General features: G+C 37.1%; 1 protein-coding gene across 2 annotated transcripts in view; it reads left to right on the top strand.

The window, feature by feature from the left end:
* Positions 1 to 20915, top strand: part of GALC (galactosylceramidase) — a 61742-nt gene that overhangs the window by 34972 nt on the left and 5855 nt on the right. For both annotated transcript variants that reach the window (XM_004426427.3, XM_014784471.2), the window contains 7 exons: positions 789 to 916; positions 5427 to 5516; positions 6247 to 6333; positions 8487 to 8637; positions 10620 to 10800; positions 17987 to 18150; positions 19586 to 19662. In XM_004426427.3, the coding sequence (XP_004426484.2) occupies positions 789 to 916; positions 5427 to 5516; positions 6247 to 6333; positions 8487 to 8637; positions 10620 to 10800; positions 17987 to 18150; positions 19586 to 19662 (878 nt within the window). The remainder of the gene's footprint in view (positions 1 to 788; positions 917 to 5426; positions 5517 to 6246; positions 6334 to 8486; positions 8638 to 10619; positions 10801 to 17986; positions 18151 to 19585; positions 19663 to 20915) is intronic.

A 20915-nucleotide genomic window follows, 5' to 3' on the forward strand; every position in this document is an offset into this window, starting at 1 on the left:
GGTAGGATGACTTTATAGGAGAATTATGAATCTGAAGTGAATTTGTTTTAATTTTAAACCTTTACTTTGGTGATTTTCTTTTTTAGTTGATGTGTTTTCCTCAGAGAGATTTGTAGTCATGACATTAATCATGTAATCATGACATTATTCTAAACTCCTTAAATTGTTCTTCCAAAAATATGGAAACGTTGAGATGGACTTGTATGTCCTGGTTGGTTAACGCCTTAAATGTTGAAATTGTTCGTCCCACATTATCTACATGAACTAATATACTTTTCTAATTTTGTCATTGTTTTTTTTCAGGGTGGAATGGGACATGAAATATTGCTCATTTTTAGGGCCAGCTTTGGAGGTGCCCAATAAATATAGATTGTGGAAAGAAACTTGTTTGCAACCATAAAGTTTAGTTTTTGAAATGTATTATTAACTATTTTGCCTTATTTTTTTTTGTAGTTATATTAGGATGGGTTAAATAGAGATGGACAAAGGTTTAGGGGATAACTTTATTTTATTCTTGGAAAAAAAAGACTTTAATATTCTTGAATATTAATATTCTTGAACTGACGGTGTCATTCATTTATTTTTACCAATCATTCTAAGAATGTTCCCACAATTGTACCATTTAACTGTATTAATTATTCAAAAGTTGAAACATGAGGTTGACAAATTTTTTCCTCCAAAATAGAAAATAGCTTATTAGACTCAGATCGGTAGATGGTTTTCTTTTTTTAAGAAACCCTATTATCACCATTTTAATCTTATTTGGGTCTGTCTCTGCTTTTCTGTAGCTCATACCACTCAGTTTACTCAACCAGGTTGGTATTACCTGAAGACAGTTGGCCATTTAGAGAAAGGAGGAAGCTATGTAGCTCTGACCGATGGCTTAGGTAACCTCACCATCATCATTGAAACTATGGTAATTCTTTGTTGTTTTTATTGGATTAACTCACTTTGTTAGTTTTGGAAAAACAGCATGAAACCCAACTGAACACCTTTTTTTTTTAAACCTGCTTTACTAAGTATAATTGACATATAATAAACAACATGTAGGGGAGGAAGAAACTTCTTCCTATACCCTCCTAGGTTCAGTGCTGGGGCCTCACAAATTAAAAAGACAGATTAACAGGAGAAATAAAAACAGAGTTTATTTGTGCATGCAATGCAGATACATGTGGGAGAAACTCAGTGATGAGTAACTCAAAGGGGTGGTTAGAATTTGGGTTTAGTAGGTAATGAGGAGGGGGAGAAAGGGCACTTATGGGAAAATAAATGAGTTTTTGGAAAGCTAAATGGGTTTTCAGGAGAACAAATAGGAAATGAGAAAGTGGTGAGAATTGTCTATACTGGTATGAGTGGTCTTTCCTCTCCTTCAGGGCCATAAAACTCCCCTGGAGATTTGGGGTAGGTTTTATTCTCATTCCTCCTTTCTGGGAGTAGATACCCTGAAGAGGAATTTATCGTCACCTTATTTCTCAGAAGTTCCTGCTATTAGGCAGTTAAGGGAAGCTCAGAGAAGACTTTTTTCTGCATCTCTTGAGGCTCAAATATCTTCAACTTAAAATAACCTTTATACTCAAGTGGCGTATTTTGGGGTGGCATATTCTGATCCTCTTTGAACACGTACTTAAAGTGCACAATTCCATAAGTTTTGACACGTATATGCCCAGTAAACTATCATCACTATCAAGATAGTGAACATATCCATCATCCCCCCGAAAAGAGTACTCATGTCCCTTTGTAAATACTTTAGCTTTTTAGGAAACTGCCAAACTGTTCTCCAATGTGATTGTACCATTTTAAATTCACATCAGCAGCATAATGAGAGTTCCAGTTTTACTTTATCACTGCCAATGCTTGGTGTAATCAGTTTTTTTAGTTTTAGGTGTTAGTATGTATGATGTGGTATTTCATTTTGGTTGTAGTTTGCATTTCCCTAATGACTGATGATGTTGAGGTTTTCATGTGCTTATTTTTCACTTATATATCTTCTTTGGTGAAATGTCTGTTCAAATCTTTTGACTATTTTTTATTTGGTTACTATTTTTATTTGAGTTGTGCAACCATTACTATTATCTAATTCCAGAACATTTTCATCACCCCAAAAAGTAACCCCATACCCATTAGTAGTCACTCCCCATTCCCTTCTCCTCCATCCCCTGGCAACCACTACTCTACTTTTTATCTCTGGATTTGTCTATTCTTGACATTTCATATAAATGGAATCATACAATATGTGGCCTTTTGTTTCTGGCTTCCTTCACTTAGCTTAATGTTTTCACGGTTCTATATCAGTACTTATTATTTTTATGTTTGTATAATATTCCATTGTATGGCTATACCACATTTTGTTTATTCATTTTTCAGTTGATGTATGTTTGGGTTGTTTCCAGTTTGTGGTCACTATGAATAATGGTGAGATTAACATTTGTGTATAAGTTTTTCTGTGGACGTGTGTTTTCATTTCTCTTGGGTATGTATCTAGGAGTAGAATGACTGAGTCAAATGGTAACTATATTTAACATTTCGAGGAACTGACACATTGATTTTCAGTTTACACCATTTTACGTTGCTACCAGCAGTATGTGAGACTTCCAATTTCTCCACATCTTCCCCAGTAGTGGTTATTGTCTGTCTCTTTTATTATAGCCATCCTAGTGGGTGTGAAGTGGTATCTTATTTTAGTTTTGATTTGTATTTTCCTAGTGACTAAGGATGCGGGCATCTTTTCATGTGTATATTGGCCGTCTGTATATCTTCTTTGGAGAAATGTCCATTTAAACACTTTGCCCATTTTTAAATTGGGATTGTCTTTTTATTATTGAATTGTAAGTATTATTATATATTCTAGATAAAAGTCCCTTATCAGATATATGATTTGCAGACATTTTCTCCCATTCTTTGGGTTGTCTTTCACTTTCTTCGTGGTGCTGTTTGAAGTAAGAAAGTTTTGAATTTTGATGAAGTCTGATATATCTATTTCTTGTGCTTTTGGTGTCATATGTAAGAAATTATTGCCTAATCCAAGGTCTTGAAGATTTACACCTATGCTTTCTTCTAAGAGTTTTATAGTTATAGTTTTAGATCTTACATTTAGGTCTTTGATCCATTTTATTTTTTTAAGTATGAGGTTAGATATGTGTCCAACTTCATTCTTTTTGCCTATGGGTATCTAATTGTCCCAGTACCAATTTGTTGACTGTTCATTCCCCATTGAATTGTTTGGCTTCTTTGTTGCAAATCAGTTGGCAATAAGTGTGAGAGTTTTCTTCTGGACTCTCAATTTTATTGCATTGGGCTATATATCTATCCTTATTTATGTAAGCCTCACACTGTCTTAATTACTGTAGCTGTAAAGTATGCTTCGAAGTACAAGTCCTCCAACTTTGTTATTTTTCAACATTGTTTGTCTGTTCTGGGTCCCTTGCTTTTCCATAGAAATTTTAGGATCAGCTTGTCAGTTTCTGCAATGAGGCTAGCTTGGATTTTGATAGGGATTATGTTTAATCTGTAGATCATTTTGCCATTATAACAATATCACATCTTTCAGTCCATGAATATGGGATGTATTTTCACTCGTTTATGTATTATTTAATTTCTTTCAATGATGTTTGTAGTTTTCAGTGTACAAGTCTTGCATTTCTTTTGTTAAAGTTATTATTCCTAAGTATTTTATTATTTTGATATAACTATAAATGAATTATTTTCTTAATATCACTTTCAGATTTTTCATTGCTAGTGTATAGAAATACAATTGATTTTTATATATTGATCTTATATCCCACAGCATTCTGTACTCATTTATTAGTTTTTTAGCAGATTTTCTGTATATGAGATTATGTCATCTGCAAGTAGAGATAGTTTTACTTCTTCCTTTCCAACCTAGATACATTTTATTTCTTTTCCTTGCCAAATTGTCTGCTAGTATAATGTTGAATAGAAATAATGAGAATGTGCATCCTTGTCCTGTTCCTAATCTTAGGGGAAACACTTTCAGCCTTTCTACATTAAGGGTAATGTTAGCTCTAATTTTTTTTGTAAATATTTTTTGTAAGGTTGAGGAACTTCCCTTTTATTCCTAGTTTGTCGAGTGCTTTTGTCATGAAAGGCTATTGGATTTTGCCAAGTGCTTTCTGTGTCTGTTGAGATGATCATGTAGTTTTTGTCCTTCTTTTACCAATATGATGTATTACATTGACTGATTTTTGTATGCTAAACTAGCCTTGCATTTCTAGGATAAATCCCATTGTCATCCTGTATAATCCTTTTTATTTGTTGCTAGATTTGATTTACTGGTATTTTGTTGAGGATTTTTGTGTCCAAATTCATAAGAGATATTGGTCCATAGTTTTCTTTTCTTGTAATGTCTCTGTCTGGTTTTGGTATCAAGGTAATACTGACCCCACTGAATGAGTTGGGAAATGTTCCTTCCTCTTCTGTTTTTTAGAAGCATTTGTGAAAGATTGGTATTTATTCTTTAACTGTTTGGTAGAACTCATCAGTGAAGCCATCTAGTTCTGGTATTTTCCTTCAAGAAAGTTTGGGTTTACTGATTCAATCTCTTGTTATACGTCTATTCAGATTTTGTGTTACTTTTTGGGTCAGCTGTGGTAGTTTGTTTTTTTCTGGGAATTTGTCTATTTTATCTGTGTTACTTAATTTGTTTGCATACAATTGTTCATAGTATTCCCTTATATTCTGTTTTTATTTCTATAAGATTGGTAGAAATGTTCTCCTTTCATTCCTGATTTTAGTGATTTGAGTCTTCCCTTTTTTTTCCCTTTGGTTAGTAAACCTAAAGGTTTGTCAATTTTGTTCATCTTTTCAAAGAAACCACCTATTATAATTGTAATTTTTTATTGTCCACAAAGCCTAGCCCAGAACCGTATGTTGTAAGTGCTCTGTGATTGTTGAACCCCCCTGAAGTCGGGATTATGCCTCATGCCTCTTTTGATCCCAGCCCATTGTAGTGACTATTTAGTAAAAAATGATGTTGGCAATGTGAGAACTATTTGTTCTGTGTATCCACCTAAATTTGGTTGTGTATATGAAGGTTATATTTAGATGAGATGCCTTTTCAGTGAAAATATCCTAAGTGTTTGCTTTTTATTCGATGCATTTTACTTGAAAAACAGTTATAACATAAAAATTAATCTATGTCTGCCATAAAATGACTCTGGAATTTAGCTATGAATTTAAAGTTTGATTCAGTCAAAATGCCATTGAGCTTTACTTTGACTAGGCATACACAAGAGACATTCAATAAAGATTATATTAGAAAAAAGTCTTTAAAATTTGAAATGAACTCATATTTATCACCTACCGTGTGCCATTTCTGTTAATCTCGGGGCATTAAATGTTTAACATTTTTCTCCTAGGATGGCTTGTACATCATTTGGATAACTTATGTAATTTTTTTTTCTCCTCAGAGTCATAAACATTCTAAGTGTATACGGCCATTTCTTCCTTATTTCAATGTGTCACACCAGTTTGCTTCCTTCATTCTTAAGGGTTCTTTTGTAAGTAAATGTGTAGGACTTTTATTTGGTTTTGATTTGAGAATTTATATATTTTGTCACAGGCTAGCAGTTCTTAAGTGAAGTCCTATATTACAAGCTATTAAGAGTTTGTATATGAATAGACAAATGCCCTGGTGTCTTCCATCTGCTAACTGGTTTAGCCAAACAGTACAGAAGCCACGAGGAGGTAAAACTCTCTGTGGCTTTGAAGAACACTTAACAAAAGTCACTTGCAAGAAAGTTATTCTTGTTGGTAGGAGCATCAGTTATGTGGTCTAGGGAACTTTCAAGCATTGATCTTTACAGTACTCTGAACGACAACAACAAAAGACACCAGATTCTTGCTATTTCTACTTATTATTAGATTTGAATACAGAAAATACAGTGCCCTCTCTGACTGCTAATCACATAAGAATTGTTTTTTAATACCAGAAAATTCTTAGAAAGTTTTTTACACAGGTACAATCATGAGTATTTTTGAAGCAAAGGCACTAAAATCTTTTTAAACATTTGCCAAAAGTCTGTAGTATTTATAGGAATAAAGTATTTGCTTGAATAATGTCTTCCTATTTTCAAAACGTTACTATTTAAAATTTGAGGTAGGTCTTTTGGTAAATAGAAATAAAGTGCACATTGTTATTGGTTCATTCTTGCTTGTACTGGTTTTGGAAATCCTCAAAGAGCGTATGATGAAACACTCAACTATGATTTTTCTGTGTTTTTTCCTCAGAGTGAAATACCGGAGCTACAGGTGTGGTATACAAAACTCGGACCACCATCTGAGAGATTTCTTTTTAAGCAACTGGATTCCCTATGGGTAGTTTTAAAATAAATTCCTCTATTTTGAGCATTGCAACAGTAAAGGGGAACAGAAATTTGATTAATGAATTATGACTTTTTAATTTTATAATTGATTTTATGGTGGAAGCATGATAGAGCTAAAGTTGTCCCCAACTGTTCTTTGTTTTTTTTCAATAGAAATCCTCTTCAAGGCAGTATAGAAGCTTGTGTGTTTATAGGTGTGTTTGCTCTTAGTATTTAGTTTGTCTTGGTGAATGGTACCACCATCAGTTTGCTGCCCAAGTAAGAAATTTGAGTCTCATTTGTGTCTCTGTCTTTTCCACTCACTCTTTATATACCACCAGTGATCAAGTATAGATGATTCTGTCATCCACATATTTCTCTTACCCATTCTTTATTCTCTGTTCCCACTGCTACTGCTTGTTTCAGTCCCTCATTCTCTCTCTCCTGGATTTCAGAAACTACCTCCTGTTTTTCCTGCCTCCTATCTGCCTCTCTCCACCCCACCTACCACTCTCTGCCAGAACGATGTGTCTAAAATGCAGATCTGATTCTTGTCAAGCCCTTGCTCGAAGTACCTCTCTGATTTTTCCTGTAAGTTCACATCCCTTAGCGTAGCACCTGACCTGCGTTATCCCCTCACGAGGTAAAAGGCTGTTTTCCTTTCTTGATGCGTGTCCTTCTAAACTGGCCTCTCCTCACTGACTAAACTTCTTGTGTTTTTCGGAGCATGGCATGCCAGTTTACTTGCTTCTGTGACTTTGCACATGCCTTTTCTTCCTCTTCGAATGCCTTCTCCTCATATCTTTGTCATCCTTCAAGACTCAGCTCACCTGTCACTTCCTCTGAAGCTTTCCCCACCAGTCTTAGCTCATAGCCACCCAGGAATATGTTTGTACCTAGCGAAACACTTTTCCTGCTACACTGGCACCTTGAGTGGGGCCCTGCCTTAGCTTTTTATCTCAGGTGCCTGCTCTAGTGCTTAGCACATGGTGGTTTCTCAGGAAATGTTTCAAAGAATGGACTGGCCCAAGCAAGTGCATTACTTCACCTAATTGACACAAATCTGCTGCTTTTTCTGATAATTATTAATGTTCTGTGAATCAACCAGTCACTATCAATGATTGAATACCTGTAATATATTAAATTCTAAAAAAAGAACAGTCTGTACTTTTTGCACAACAAATTGCCAGAAGTAGCATAATAAAATAAATTTTTCCCCATAGGAAAAATAGTATCACTTGGGGTTATTTCTGAGCCAGAATATGGTGTTAGATATTTCATAGATCCGACCAACAATTTATTATTAAAGCAAAGATGGGATATAAACACCTTTAATTTACAGTAGAAAAAGAAAGCTGCTCAAATTTCATAAAATGGGCATACATTTAATGCCTACATAAACTATGCAGAAGATCCCAGTGTCTTCAGAGGTCTACATTTAGCACAGAACAGCTATGACTTGGGGAGTGGTTCTCACAGGTCACTCACTGAAAGGAGCACTTTATAAACATTATCTCATTTAATCCTCACAACAGCCCTAGGAGGTGTGTATTTTTTCCCTCCTTTTGTTAAGGAGATTGTGGCTTAAAGAGACCAAGTTGCCAAGATCATAAATGTGACATAAACCCTACTTGCTAATTGAACTATATATTGAACATATAATGAATAGGACTTTTTTTTCTTAATAGTAAAAGGTGTTCTGTGTTTAACAGCTGAGTCAATAGTGAGATTTTATGGATTTTTCTACCTTAGTAAAGTCCTAAAAGATAAATAAGCAGATGTTTTAGTTACATGTATTGAGTATACACAAGATTTACAGAGTTTACAGTCCAGTGGAAAAGAAGAGACTAATAGAAATACGTTTTGGGACCATCTAGGGGGTCCTCCTTTGGGACCTCCTTCCTCCAAGTAATGAAATTCTTTTAAAATCCTTTCTGTAAAGGATTTTAAAGTAAAAAGTAAAAAGTAAAATTTTGTAAAGGCTTCTAAATAACTTAAAAAAGATTCCGAGGGCCTTTATATTGGGTGTGTCCTTCACAAGTGGTTAGGAAGTTCTGACGGGAATGAGTTTGGCTTTTCTTTAAGCTTATTTTTTATATGCTATTTTGCCCAAATGGGACGAGCCAAAGCCCCTGGTCTTGAACACGGTGGTGCCTTCTTTCCCAGCTCCTCGACGGCGGCGGCGGTTTCACGCTGGAGCTGCAGGAGGATGAGCTGTTCACGCTCACCACCCTCACCACCGGGAGCAAAGGCAGCTACCCACTGCCTCCAGAATCCCAGCCCTTCCCACGCATCTATAAGGATGATTTCAATGTTGGTAAGTTTTTTTCATTAAAACGTAACTTGGTTTCCATTTTTAGCAGTAGTGGATAGATTTCTACCTGTCAAACCGGTGCATGGTGGAGAGGCTGTGAAAAGTACATTCATCTAGCTCTAAATTGCTATGGGGTAAACGAGACCTAATTTTTGCATTATTTCAAGGTAAATCTCAACTTGGGGATTTTTCAGTGCCAGAAAAAACTGTCAGAATGAAAGTTATAATTCTCACTTATTTTTAGTGAAACAAGATTTGTAACACTGCTGCTACCCCGTTAGCCATATCTCGTGAAAGCCATTATTGACACCTTCCTTTTGTTGGGCGTTAAGGCACATTAATATCTTTCCCCAGTGCTGGCGCACTGTGTGCTAAGGACAGTTATGCTATCCTTGGGTCATTCAACTCATTACCTTCCAGCTGTGCCTGGGAGTTTTATATTTGAGCTCTCCTGGTGTTCTAGGAAGATCTGTCCTAAAGCTGTTAGAAAAGCTTTTGATTATAGGTAATTTATGGAAACTGAAAAGTCAGAGGGTATGGTCATTGTGGTTATATTCCTAGATCACTTAGTAAGCGACAAAACTTGTTGACTAATAGGTGTATAGCATTATGGACCTCCCAGACAGGGTCAGGTGGCTCTAGTCTCTGCTTCTAAAATCTGTAGCTGTAGGAGAGAAGTAGGGAGGGAAACTAGCTTTGCTAGAGAGCGACTTGAACTTCCTGTTGCTGGAGCGCTCTCTTCCACCACAGATGGAGACTCCTCCACCCACTCCAGGTCACTGCCTTGGGGTCTCAGCTCCCTTTCTTTCCCAGGAAATGATCTCCTGGTTGATTGGAGTGCAAGGCCCTTGGGACTGTGTGCTGGAGTCCTCTCAATTATTGGGATAACACAGACAACAGTGACCCTCAGGGGAGTTTGCTGCTTTGTTTTCTTACAACTCTTTAAAATGGTCTCTTAGGTGAATCTATTAATTTTGTCACCCACAAGTGTCCTGACAATGTTTGGCTCAGTTCTCTGTTTGGAAAAATAATTCTTGCCTTCAGTAGGTGAGGAGTCTGTGGAAGATGGCCTAGTTAAGGAAATTGAAGAACTTCTGCCAACACCAAAACTATTTGTTTTGTGACCTGAAGGCTGAAAGGCAATTCTAAACCATCAAATCTAAAATGTAATGCTTTATTGGCTACAAAATAAACTAAAAACTAAAGTTAAAAACTATAAGCCAGTCTTTAGAACTACTTTCTAGGGTTCTTAATATCTCAAATGATGTGACAAATGTGAAATCACGTGGAAAAGCATGAAGTGTGAAATAGCTATAGGATCTTATGACTAAAGTTGCTCTTCTATAGCCTTCATCATGTAAGACTATAATTTAATTTAATAAAACTAGGAAGAGATTGATAGATGGCTTAGGCCATCTGGAGCAAACTGGTTTTTGCTCCATTTTAGAAATAGAAGAAAATTTGTAATTTGTAAATTCTGTTCTTGTTATGGTAAGCCTTTTCTAATGTTCTCTCAGCTGATGACTCTGACCAGAGATTTAGAACCTTGTTTGACAGATATTAGAAATAATAAAACTCTCTTATTGAGTCCTTGCTAAGTGCTGCCTTATGTATACATTTTCTATACATTCTTTCATTTAATTCCCTTGTCTTCTTGCCCACTTAGAAATGAGGAAACTTGACACAGACTGAGCTATAATTTGAACCGAGGTCTGCCTGACTCCAAAACTCATGATCTTTCCTCTTAAGCAATTGCATGTATTAAATACGTAAAGTTTGTATGTCAAACTGATCATATTGATGTTTAATGATGATACAAAAATCAGTATCTCTTTATTAACCTAAACCCTAAACTTTGACCGGTTATAAGTATCATTTACTTATTTAAAATTTTCAGAAGTTTCAAAATGTACCATAAAATAAGAGAGAGGAGAGATTCTGTAAGGATTTGATACTAAACAGAGAATTTGTTGTGCTCTGAGCAGATTACCCATTTTTTAGTGAAGCTCCGAATTTTGCTGATCAGACTGGCGTTTTTGAATATTTTATGAATGTGGAAGACCCTGGAGAGCATCGCTTCACACTACGCCAAGTCCTCAATCAACGACCCATTACTTGGGCTGCTGATGCATACAACACGATCAGTGTTATAGGGGATTACAAATGGTATGTAAAATTGGTGTCGTTCATCTAGATTCTGCTGAAATAACCTTGTAGTGTTGTCGGGTACTTTCTGAAGTGGAAGACTTTTCAGTGGTCCTCCTTGTCCAAGAACCTAATAGGTGTGTGATAACTGTTGAGCATCATGGTGGCCACAAAGCAGCAGATTGTTTTGCTGCCGTAGTGTCCTTCCCGCAGATTTGCACAATTTAATAGTGACTATTGCAGGAGCAGATTGATTTTAGTATAAAAATTGAGGACTTTTGGATCCAATTATGTTTTTTTTTTTAATAAACAGACTGTGATTTGTTTTTCTTTTTGTTTTGCTGGAGAGTTGATTTGTTGATCTCGTGTTGCCACCTGCTGGATCCACACTAGAATTACACTGTTGTAGTCTGTAGAAAATCTATTTACCAGGTGACAGTAGATGGCAATAGTAAAAAGCAAATCAGCTTTTAGTAGGCTGGTGAATTCAACTCTTTTCTTTAGGTGTCTGGTAAAGAGACAAGTTGTATTTATTCTTCACTTAAAATATAAAGACCAAACCAAAGCTTCCCCTTCCGCTTTAAGTCAGTTATAGAATTCCAGTGTACTGGCTTATTATATCTGTTTCAGGTGTTTCTATTTTTCCTTTTAACTAGTATGATTCCGCTGTGAAACATGAGACACAAGCATTCCAGGTTTAGTGATAGGAATTATTAATGCCAAGCCACAAAACAGCCATATCTGTAGCTTGGACAGGGAAGGGAAGATAATTCTGAAAACAGCCTTGAATTGTTTATCTGTGGAATGGTGCAGAAAGTCTCTATCCCTTCTGTATTGCCTTACTCTCTGTTATAAATCCAAGTTCTAGTCCCAAGATCTGATATAAATCTTGAGAAACTTTCAGTTATCCAGAATTTCTGGAACATTTACAGCACCATAGAGAGTTACTGGGGTAGCATGAAAGTTCTTACCTAACTTAGGACAACTTTGGTGGCTTGTCTTTTTAAACAACAGAAATGCCATTTATCCCATCATCTCTGTAGTAGACACTTTACCTGGATTTTCTGATCATGTCGGTGGGGTTTGTGATTTCCTCATTTGTTACTAATGGTCTTACTGTAAGACAGGTGTCTGGGTTTAAGTGTCTAAGGGATGGGCCCCATTATTTTGATCACCAGTTTGGAAGCCGGTCACCACAAAAAACCTTTAACTTTCTGTGGCAACACTTATCCCCTACACCCATGGATACTACAGAGGGCTCTCTCTCAACACGAACTCTCTTATTTCTGGCTAGGACTCTAGAAAAATCGAGAGACTCTTTGATTGTAGTAGAGCACCATTCAAAGATTAACCAAAACTCCTCATAACTTTGAAGATTTTGCAGTATTTAAATAGCAATACTCAGTCTTTACTATTGCAGTGGATAAGGAGGTGGGGAAGAGGAGGGTAGGGTAAATGGGAGAGAGAGAAAGAGGGATATATTCTGAAATAAAAAGAATCAGGGAATGGCAATTATGCATGTCAAGAAAGGACTGTTTTCATCTTTCTTAAGCCCTACTTTCATCATATTATTAATATGCAGTCACTCTCTCCTGCTGCTAAATCAGATCTACACTTCTATGCCTGACTTCCAAGACCCTTTAAAATTTGGTCTCATGCTGTTTATTTTGTGTTACTTCCCAATATTTCATCCTGTATTCGAGGTAGCCAGATCTGTTCAGAGATCGATACACATCCTGTGTTCATTTCTGTTCTCTGGCTGCTATGTCCACTTATTGTGGGGAAAGGAGGCAATGAAAACTGCGTAACACTAACACTGGTATGAGTGTCCACAACTGCCTTACGGCAGAGGTATCATCCTCCCCACTTTGTAGATTGGGAAACTGAGGCTTCGGAGTAAGATTTGCCCAAGATCCCATACTTGCAAGTTCCAGAACCAGGGCAAGATCTGGCCCATACTCTTTGGACTACACCTCACAATCTCATTTTAATCATCGTCGTCTTCCTAAGAGTAGCCAAGGGACAATAGTGCAGTTTATCTATAGTGCTATTTTAGTAAATCAGCTCTCAATGCGTGGACAGTGCCATCAGTTCTTAGAATTGTGTTTGTGGTCAACTTCCTCTCTCATACTGAGATTTAGTTAAAAGTACCAGCACAGTGAATTGAATACCTTTATTTGGTAGACTTTACCAAAGCTACTTGAGACTTTCCATCTTGTTTGTATGCTTTGGTTGGGATCCGAAGACAATCACAGAATTACCTTTTGCTGCACACGTCTGAACTCTGCATCCCTTTGATCAAATTTGCCTAATATATTGGCTGGGTTTTGTTCTGTCAGCACTCCCGAGAGATTATGGCTGTGGAAGACTAAACCACATTTTTGTTCTGTTTCATTCATTATCTGTAAAATTGCCTGCAAGTTCTGATGCAAGAATCATTTATTCTGGAATGTGATGTGAAAAAAAGAAAAATGTTTGATCTTTTCTCACTCTAACTCTAAATAGAATAAGTGTATGGTGCTGACAGTATCCGTAGCACTTCCAAACTTCTGATGGACCTGAAAAGAGCAAGGAGATGTAAGGACCAATGTTGGTCTTTAGTGGTTTCATGCTGGCGATAATCAACAGAGAGAAAAGCTCCCTCTACTGTGGGAGGACATACAAGAGGGACGGGGCTTCAATTACTTAGCGTTGGATTTTCCTGTAGCCCAACTTTGATTAGATGATGGAGTGTGGACTTTCCTGATGTGTACCTGTTGTCGCTGCTTCTTTTTTATATTTTCCTTTACATTGTAAAATGTCACTGTGCAAAATTCGCTGATAAGAAACTCTGAGAAATGTAAAAGCCACATAATTCTAATTTTATTTATTTGAGCCTTTTCTCTTTTGTTCTTAGTAAGTCTGGCTAAGGGTTTGTCAATTTTGTTTATCTTCTCAAAAGAGCCAACTCTTTGTTTCATTAATCCTTTCTGCTGTTTTTTTGGTCTAAATGTCATTTATTTCTGCTCTGATTTTTATCATTTCTCTCCTTCTGCTGACTTTGGGCTTTGTTTGTTCTTCTTTTTCTAGTTCTGTTAGGTGTAATTTAAGGTTGCTTATTAGGGCTTTTTCTTGTTTGTTAATGTGGGCTTGTATCGCTATGAGTTTCCCTCTCAGGACTGCTTTTGCTGCATCCTATATGATTTGGTATGGCATATTTTCATTTTCATTTGTTTCCAGATAGTTTTTGATTTCTCCTTTAATTTCATCAATGGTCCATTGGTTGTTCAGTAGCATGTTGTTAAATCTCCACATCTTTGTCACTTTCCCAGTTTTTTTCTCATAGTTGATTTCTGGTTTCATAGCATTATGGTCTGAAAAGATGCTTGTTATGATTTCAATCTTCTTAAATTTATCGAGGCTTGCTTTGTTTCCCAACATATGGTCTATCCTTGAGAATGTTCCATGCGCGCTTGAGAAGAAGGTGTAATCAGCTGTTTTTGGATAGAGTGCTCTGTATATGTCTACTAGGTCCATCTCGTCCAGTTTTTCATTTAAGTCCACTGTTTCTTTATTGACTTTTTGTCTGGATGATCTATCCATTGGTGTAAGTGGGGTATTAAGATCCCCTACTATTATTGTGTTGTTGTTAATGTCTCCTTTTAGGTTTGTTAATAGTTGCTTTATGTACTTTGGTGCTCCTATGTTGGGTGCATATATATTTATAATTAATACGTCTTCTTGGTGGAGTGTCCCTTTTATCATTATATATTGCCCTTCTTTGTCTCTCTTAACCTGTTTTATCTTGAAGTCTACTTTGTCTGATATGAGTATGGCAACACCTACTTTCTTTTGTTTGCCATTAGTTTGGAGTATTGTCTTCCATCCGTTCACTGTGAGTCTGTGCTTGTCTTTAGAGCTGAGATGTGTTTCCTGGAGGCAGCATATTGTTGGGTCTATCTTTTTAATCCATCCTGCCGCTCTGTATCTTTTGATTTGGGAGTTCAATCCATTTACATTTAGGGTAATTATTGATATATGAGGGCTTAATGTTGCTGTTTTGTCACTTATTTTCCAGTTCTTTTGCATTTCCTTTGTTTCTTGTCCCATTTGTTTCGAACTGCCAATTCAGTTCGGTTGTTCTGTCTTATCTAGTTTTGTTCTGTTTTTATCTCTCTCTAGTTTTCTCTTTGTTTATCTTATGTGATTTTGTTTTGATTATTTGTTTAGTGGTTACCTTGAGGTTTGTATAAAAAATCTTGTATATGAGATAGTCCATTAGCTGATGGCCTCTTATTTCCTTATACTAAGTCAATTCAATCTCTTTCCTCTTCCCCTTCTAAGTCATTCTTGTTACAACTTATTCTATCTTGTGTTGTGGGTGTGTGTTTACAGTGATGAGGTTATATTTATTTTTGGTGATTTCCTTCCTTTGATCTTTGATTTTGGTGTTTAAGTGGTTGCTAACCTATTCTGATAAAGATCTACTATTTTTATGATTTTGTCTACCTATTTTTCTCCTTGCTCCAAGCTTTGTATTCCCTTTCTCTTCTTTTTTTCATGCCTGAGGATCTTCTTGAGTATTTCTTGTAGTGGGGGTCTTGTGACCATGAACTCCCTTAGCTTTTGTTTATCTGGGAAAGTTACTCTTTCTCTGTCATATTTGAAGGATATTTTTGCTGGATAGAGTATTCTTGGCTGAAAGTTTTTGTCTTTCAGTATTTTGAATATATCATTCCAGTCTCTCCTAGCCTGTAAAGTTTCTGTTGAGAAATCCACTGAGAGCCTGATGGGAGTTCCTTTGTATGTTATTTTTTGTTTTTGTCTAGCTGCCCTTAATATTGTTTCTTTGTCGTTGACTTTAGCTGGCCTTACCACTGTATGCCGTGGAGTGGGCCTTTGCCTGTTGACGTATTTGGGTGACCTGTTGGCTTCACTTACTGGTATTTCCTGCTCCTTCCCCAGATTTGGGAAGTTCTCAGCTATTATTTCCTTGAGTAGGCTCTCTGTTCCTCTTTCCCTCTCTTCTCCCTCAGGAATACCTTTAATTCTTATGTTACATTTCTTAACAGAGTCGGATATTTCTTGGAGACTTTCTTCATTTCTCTTTAGTCTTAGTTCTCTCTCCTCTTCCATCTGGAGCATATCTGTATTCCTATCCTCTATAATGCTAATTCTTTCCTCCATATTGTCAGTTCTGTTCTTTAAAGATTCCAGATTCTCCTTTATCTCCTCCATTGTATTCTTCATCTCCATCAGTACTGATTGGTTTTTCTTTAGGATTTCAATCTCTTTTGTGAAGAAATTCCTTATCTCATTGAATTGTTTGTCTGTGTTATCTTGTATTTTGTTGAGTTTTTTTATGATAGCTATTTTGAAATCTCTGTTGTTTAGGTTATGGATTTCTGTGCCTTCAGGGTTGGTTTCTGGGTACTTGTCATTTTCCTTCTGGTCTGGTGATTTCATGTACTTTTGCATTGTGGTTTCTGTATTCGCTTTGTTTTTCCTCATCCTGGAAATATCTGATTGCAGTTCCATCTGCCGCCACTGTGTGGGGGTTAAGGGCTGTGTAATCTGAGCCCCCTGCACTCTGCCCCAGCTGCTCGCTGCAATCGGCTGGCTACTCTGTCTGGTCTGGTCAGCTGAGCTGCAGTGTTGGGCATGCAGGGAGGGGGAGGGCTCTCTCTTTTGCCCTCTGGGTCCCTGGCGTCGGGGGCTTCTCGCTCGTCCCTCATTATCCACTCTCCTGGGGTGCTCAGATGTTGATGGCACCCCTGCAGCAGTTCTGAGTCCTCTGTGTGGGAGTTTCCCACTGGCTGAGAGAGCCCAAAGAGCTACGTTTTCCCCGCAGAGGGCTGCCCCTCCCCCCTCTCTAGGAGCCGCGCTGACCTGGATCGCTGATCTGATGGGGAGGGAGAGGATTTCTTCTTACCTCTCCCCACTTCCTCCGGGTGCCCCAGCACGTCCACTCTCAGATGTGCGGCAGTGTGGATCTTTCCGATCTTCCTTTTTGCTGTCTCGGAGTCCGTTGTTGGTCTGTGACTGTCCCTTTGGTTGTATCTTATGGAGGAAGAGTTTATGGGAAAGCTAACTCCGCCATGATGCTGACGTCACTAAAAGCCACATAATTCTAGATGCAATTTCCCCCTATTTCCAAAATATATTTCTTGGCATTCTGAGTTTTGTTTTAGATAAATTGCTTGATTTACTACTTGGCTCTGTGCAGGCTTTCTTTCTTTCCCATTTGCAGTTAGATTTGGAGTAGGAGGTGAATTATTTTCAGAGATCATGTTGGTTTGGGGTGGTTGCATCATTGCAGAAGGTATCGAGTAGCATTTGTAAAAGGAAGCCTGGAGGAGGGCTCGTTGTTAAAGCTCTGGTAGTTCCTGGTTGGCTGAATCTTTCCCCTCCTTTGATATACTCCTGTCAATCAGCGATCCCAGAACCAGAGTTTTACTGCCTCTATATAGACAGAGATGCTCCGTAGGGGAAAATGTTTCTCAAAGTGGAATTCCAGGACCAGCAGCATCTGCATCACTTGGGAATTTCTTAGACATGCAGATTCAAGGACCCATCCTAGACCTACTGAGTCAGACACCATGGGGGTTAAACATTTAACGAGCCCCCCAGGCAATTTCGGTGCTGCTCAAACTTGAAAACCCCTGTGATAGAGTCAACATAATGTTGACTGTCTTTGCAGAGAAATAATTTTAGATCTTTCTTCTGGAGTTTTTAAGTCTTGTTAGTATTAAATGTAAAAATTAGCCCCAGAGTAGCTTATTTTCTCCCAGAGGCTCCTAATAGCCTTCACTGCTTCTCTTTACTGATGGAAATTTCATAAACCTTTTTGATTAGAATTGCGTGGAAACTTACCTTTTATGTACTCCTAGAAAAAAATGGCTCCTTTTAATATTATATTCTTAGGATGAGAAGTTGTTTTATTATAGAGAGACAAGAAATAAGTTCTTAAGAAACTTAAAAACAGTAAATATTATTTTCCAGTAACTCATTAAAAGAGGCAATGAAATGACTTGACTTTAGTCACATTAAATTTAAAACTGTTGTCAATGAAGATTCTTGAAGCCCATTCCTGCTGCAAGCACAGACTTGGGAAATCACATACTCACTTCAATTAGAAGTTTGGAAGCATGTGGCTGTGAAATGACATGTTTGTGCTACGTTCGGAATGGCATAATTAAAAGCACTAACCAACAGTTTCATTCTGCAGGTCCAATGTGACTATAAAGTGTGATGTTTACATAGAGACCCCTGAGACAGGAGGCGTGTTCATTGCGGGGAGAGTGAGTAAAGGTGGTATCTTGATTAGAAGTGCCAGAGGAGTTTTCTTCTGGATTTTTGCAAATGGAACCTACAGAGTTACAGGTGATCTAGGTAAGTGACTTCTTCTGCAGCACATGACTTACTATGGAATATGTTACAGTGAGCATCTGCTTGTTACTTTATGGGGGTAATGAAAGAGCTTTACTTCAAGGCGCTTGGATGTCTAATTGGGAAGAGATTCAACACACATAAGCAAAGACCAAACAATTCAAAATTATAGAGTTACTTAATTAGTACAGAGAGAGGCAGCTCAGTAAAACAGAAAATTGTACAAAGATTTTTTGAGTATTGTAGAGTTGAGCTAGGCTGTCAGGGTAGGATTTGCAGAGGCTGGGGTGAGGTGAGAAGGAGAGAGAGAGTAGGGAGACAATGCTCAGGAAATACTATAAATAAAAGCAAGACTATAAGAGTGTTGGTACTGTGATTATGGAAATATAGAGAGAGGGACTGATCTGCTTAACATGGAGAAATTTTATTTCCTAATTTAGTTAATAACTTGAAAACTGCTTGATTTTTCTCATTCATCTTAACAGCCCTCGTCTTATGTAGAATAGTATTTTATCCAGAATAGGTGCTTAGAAGATGTTCAAGTTGAATTCCATCCAGTTCGCTTTGGTTTTGGCACACACCGCTCTGTTGAAACTAGACCTTATTGGTGGTGACTCTTCTTGATTCTTGGTCTCTTGACTTCCTTCCTGCATTAATAAAAATCTCTCCTACAGTTTGCTGCTCTTTGCCTTTTTCTAAGGTGAAGAGGGCTCCATAAATAAAATAAAAGTTAAAGAGGGAGTGGGTAGTGAGGCCATTAGAGTAGCAATTGCATAATAATAGCATGACCGATCTAGAAGGTACCTCCCTGATTTTCCAATCCAAAACAGAGAGTCAGAGGTTAATGGATTTGTCCACGGTCTCAAAATGAGTTAGCGACAGAACTGGAACTAGGAATTTAAATCTGTATCTTCCGTCCCCACTGCTCTGTGTTTTAAACTGCCCACTCGACATCTCATCCAGAGTTTTTCTCAGGCATTCAAATATAAGACATTCAAAACTGAACTCATTATTTTCTCTAATTCTCAGTGAATGCTATTACCGTGTAACCAGTGACGCTAGCTGGAAATCTTGTGGTTGCCTTTGATTACTCCTTCTTATCCTCCATATTCAGTCCAATCAGGTATAAATGTATACCTGAACTATAGATGCTAACGCATTATACACTCTGGTTGGTTTGTAAGTTGATTTCACTGCTTCTCTTATGAGCTCACATATAGTATATGACTCAGAGCAGGGTCTCAATACAAGCTTGTGGAATGTGTGTCTGAATGAAGGATGTTTTGTTTCAAATCAATTGTAGATCTGGAAATGTAGATCTTTATTAAGGCTCACTGTACTGCACACAAATGCCAGCTGAGAACCCCCACTGAGATATGTGATTGTGTGATATAGGTTTTAAAAAAATATCAATTAGGGTAATCTTTTTGTGTTACAGCTGGATGGATCATATATGCTTTAGGACATGCTGATGTTACAGCAAAAAAATGGTATACACTCACTTTATCTATTAAGGTAAGTATTGCTGCTCAGAATGCCTGGAGGTAAAAATCTTTTCTTGAGCCTTTCTAGAATTTTCTGTTATCAAATGAGAGAGGGAAAGTGTGATAAATAATGGAAATAGGCAGAGAATCTGCATGATACCAGCAAACCACCAGTCCCAAGGATGATAGTGTGTGTCTGGGTAAGCCCACGTGAGAACCATCAGCAGTTGACTTTATCACCCCACTATTTTTTTTTAATTTTGTTTTTGTTTTTTAAACTCAGGAGTGATAGATAAAGTCAATAATTGAACTATTTTTTTTCAGCTTTTTTGAGCTAAGGTTATAATTGGAGCTTATAGATATAAGCAAACTCACATAAATTTATTTTTGATGGATGAGAATAATTCAGTTTTCAGCTATAAGCACACTATTTTAGAAGTTGGTTTCCATGAATGTTTTGTCAGAGAAGATACCAGATTAATTGTAATATCATGGACAGCTAAAACTATTTGTCACTCATTGGTTGATCATGAGTTATTGATTGACATGCTTCCAAGGGAGGTTGTGTAGAGAAATTCTTCTGTTTAATATACTGCCTTCTGCCAAGATGATCCTGTCATAATTTTGTTTAGGTTACAGTAGAGATTAAAAATGGAATTCAGATAACTTTTTGAACTTGTTCTCTTCTCTTACCCAACCACCAAAAATGACAATACTAATTTTCAGGCAGTAACAATATATATTGAATATCTGGTTTGGGGGTAGCATAGTTTATTTAACTAGACTACACTTGATGGGCATAACTTTGTTTTCAGCTCTTCCCTTTTACAGTGAACTGAGCAGGTGAGGGCTGGCTTTACTTACAGATGGGGGGGCGGGATCTTTTACGTGCCTCTTGGGGTGCACGTGTGCTGTCATTTGTTTAGGCAGATATTTAGAAGTGGAATTGCATTTTAAATTTTAACGGATGCTACCCTATTGCTAGCCAAACTGTACTTCAATTTTTATAGCAGTTATAAATAATATAATAATATTTGATATTATTGATTTTTAAATGTTTTTTTTAAGCTAATAGACATGATTTGTATTTCCTTGATAATTAAGAAGGTTTCACATCTTCTTATGTTTATTGGCTATTTGTATTTTCTCTTCTCTGAGGTTACCTGTTCCCACTCTTTCCTCATTTTCCTATTGTGTTGTCTTATCCTGATGGATTTATATGAATTTATTATGTATTTTGGTTAGTAACCCATTGTGTGTTATCTATGTCACAAATATTTTCTT

The sequence above is a fragment of the Ceratotherium simum genome, chromosome 24 (genome assembly GCF_057802395.1).
Source record: "Ceratotherium simum simum isolate JZ-2026a chromosome 24, ASM5780239v1, whole genome shotgun sequence".
Taxonomy (NCBI): domain Eukaryota; kingdom Metazoa; phylum Chordata; class Mammalia; order Perissodactyla; family Rhinocerotidae; genus Ceratotherium; species Ceratotherium simum.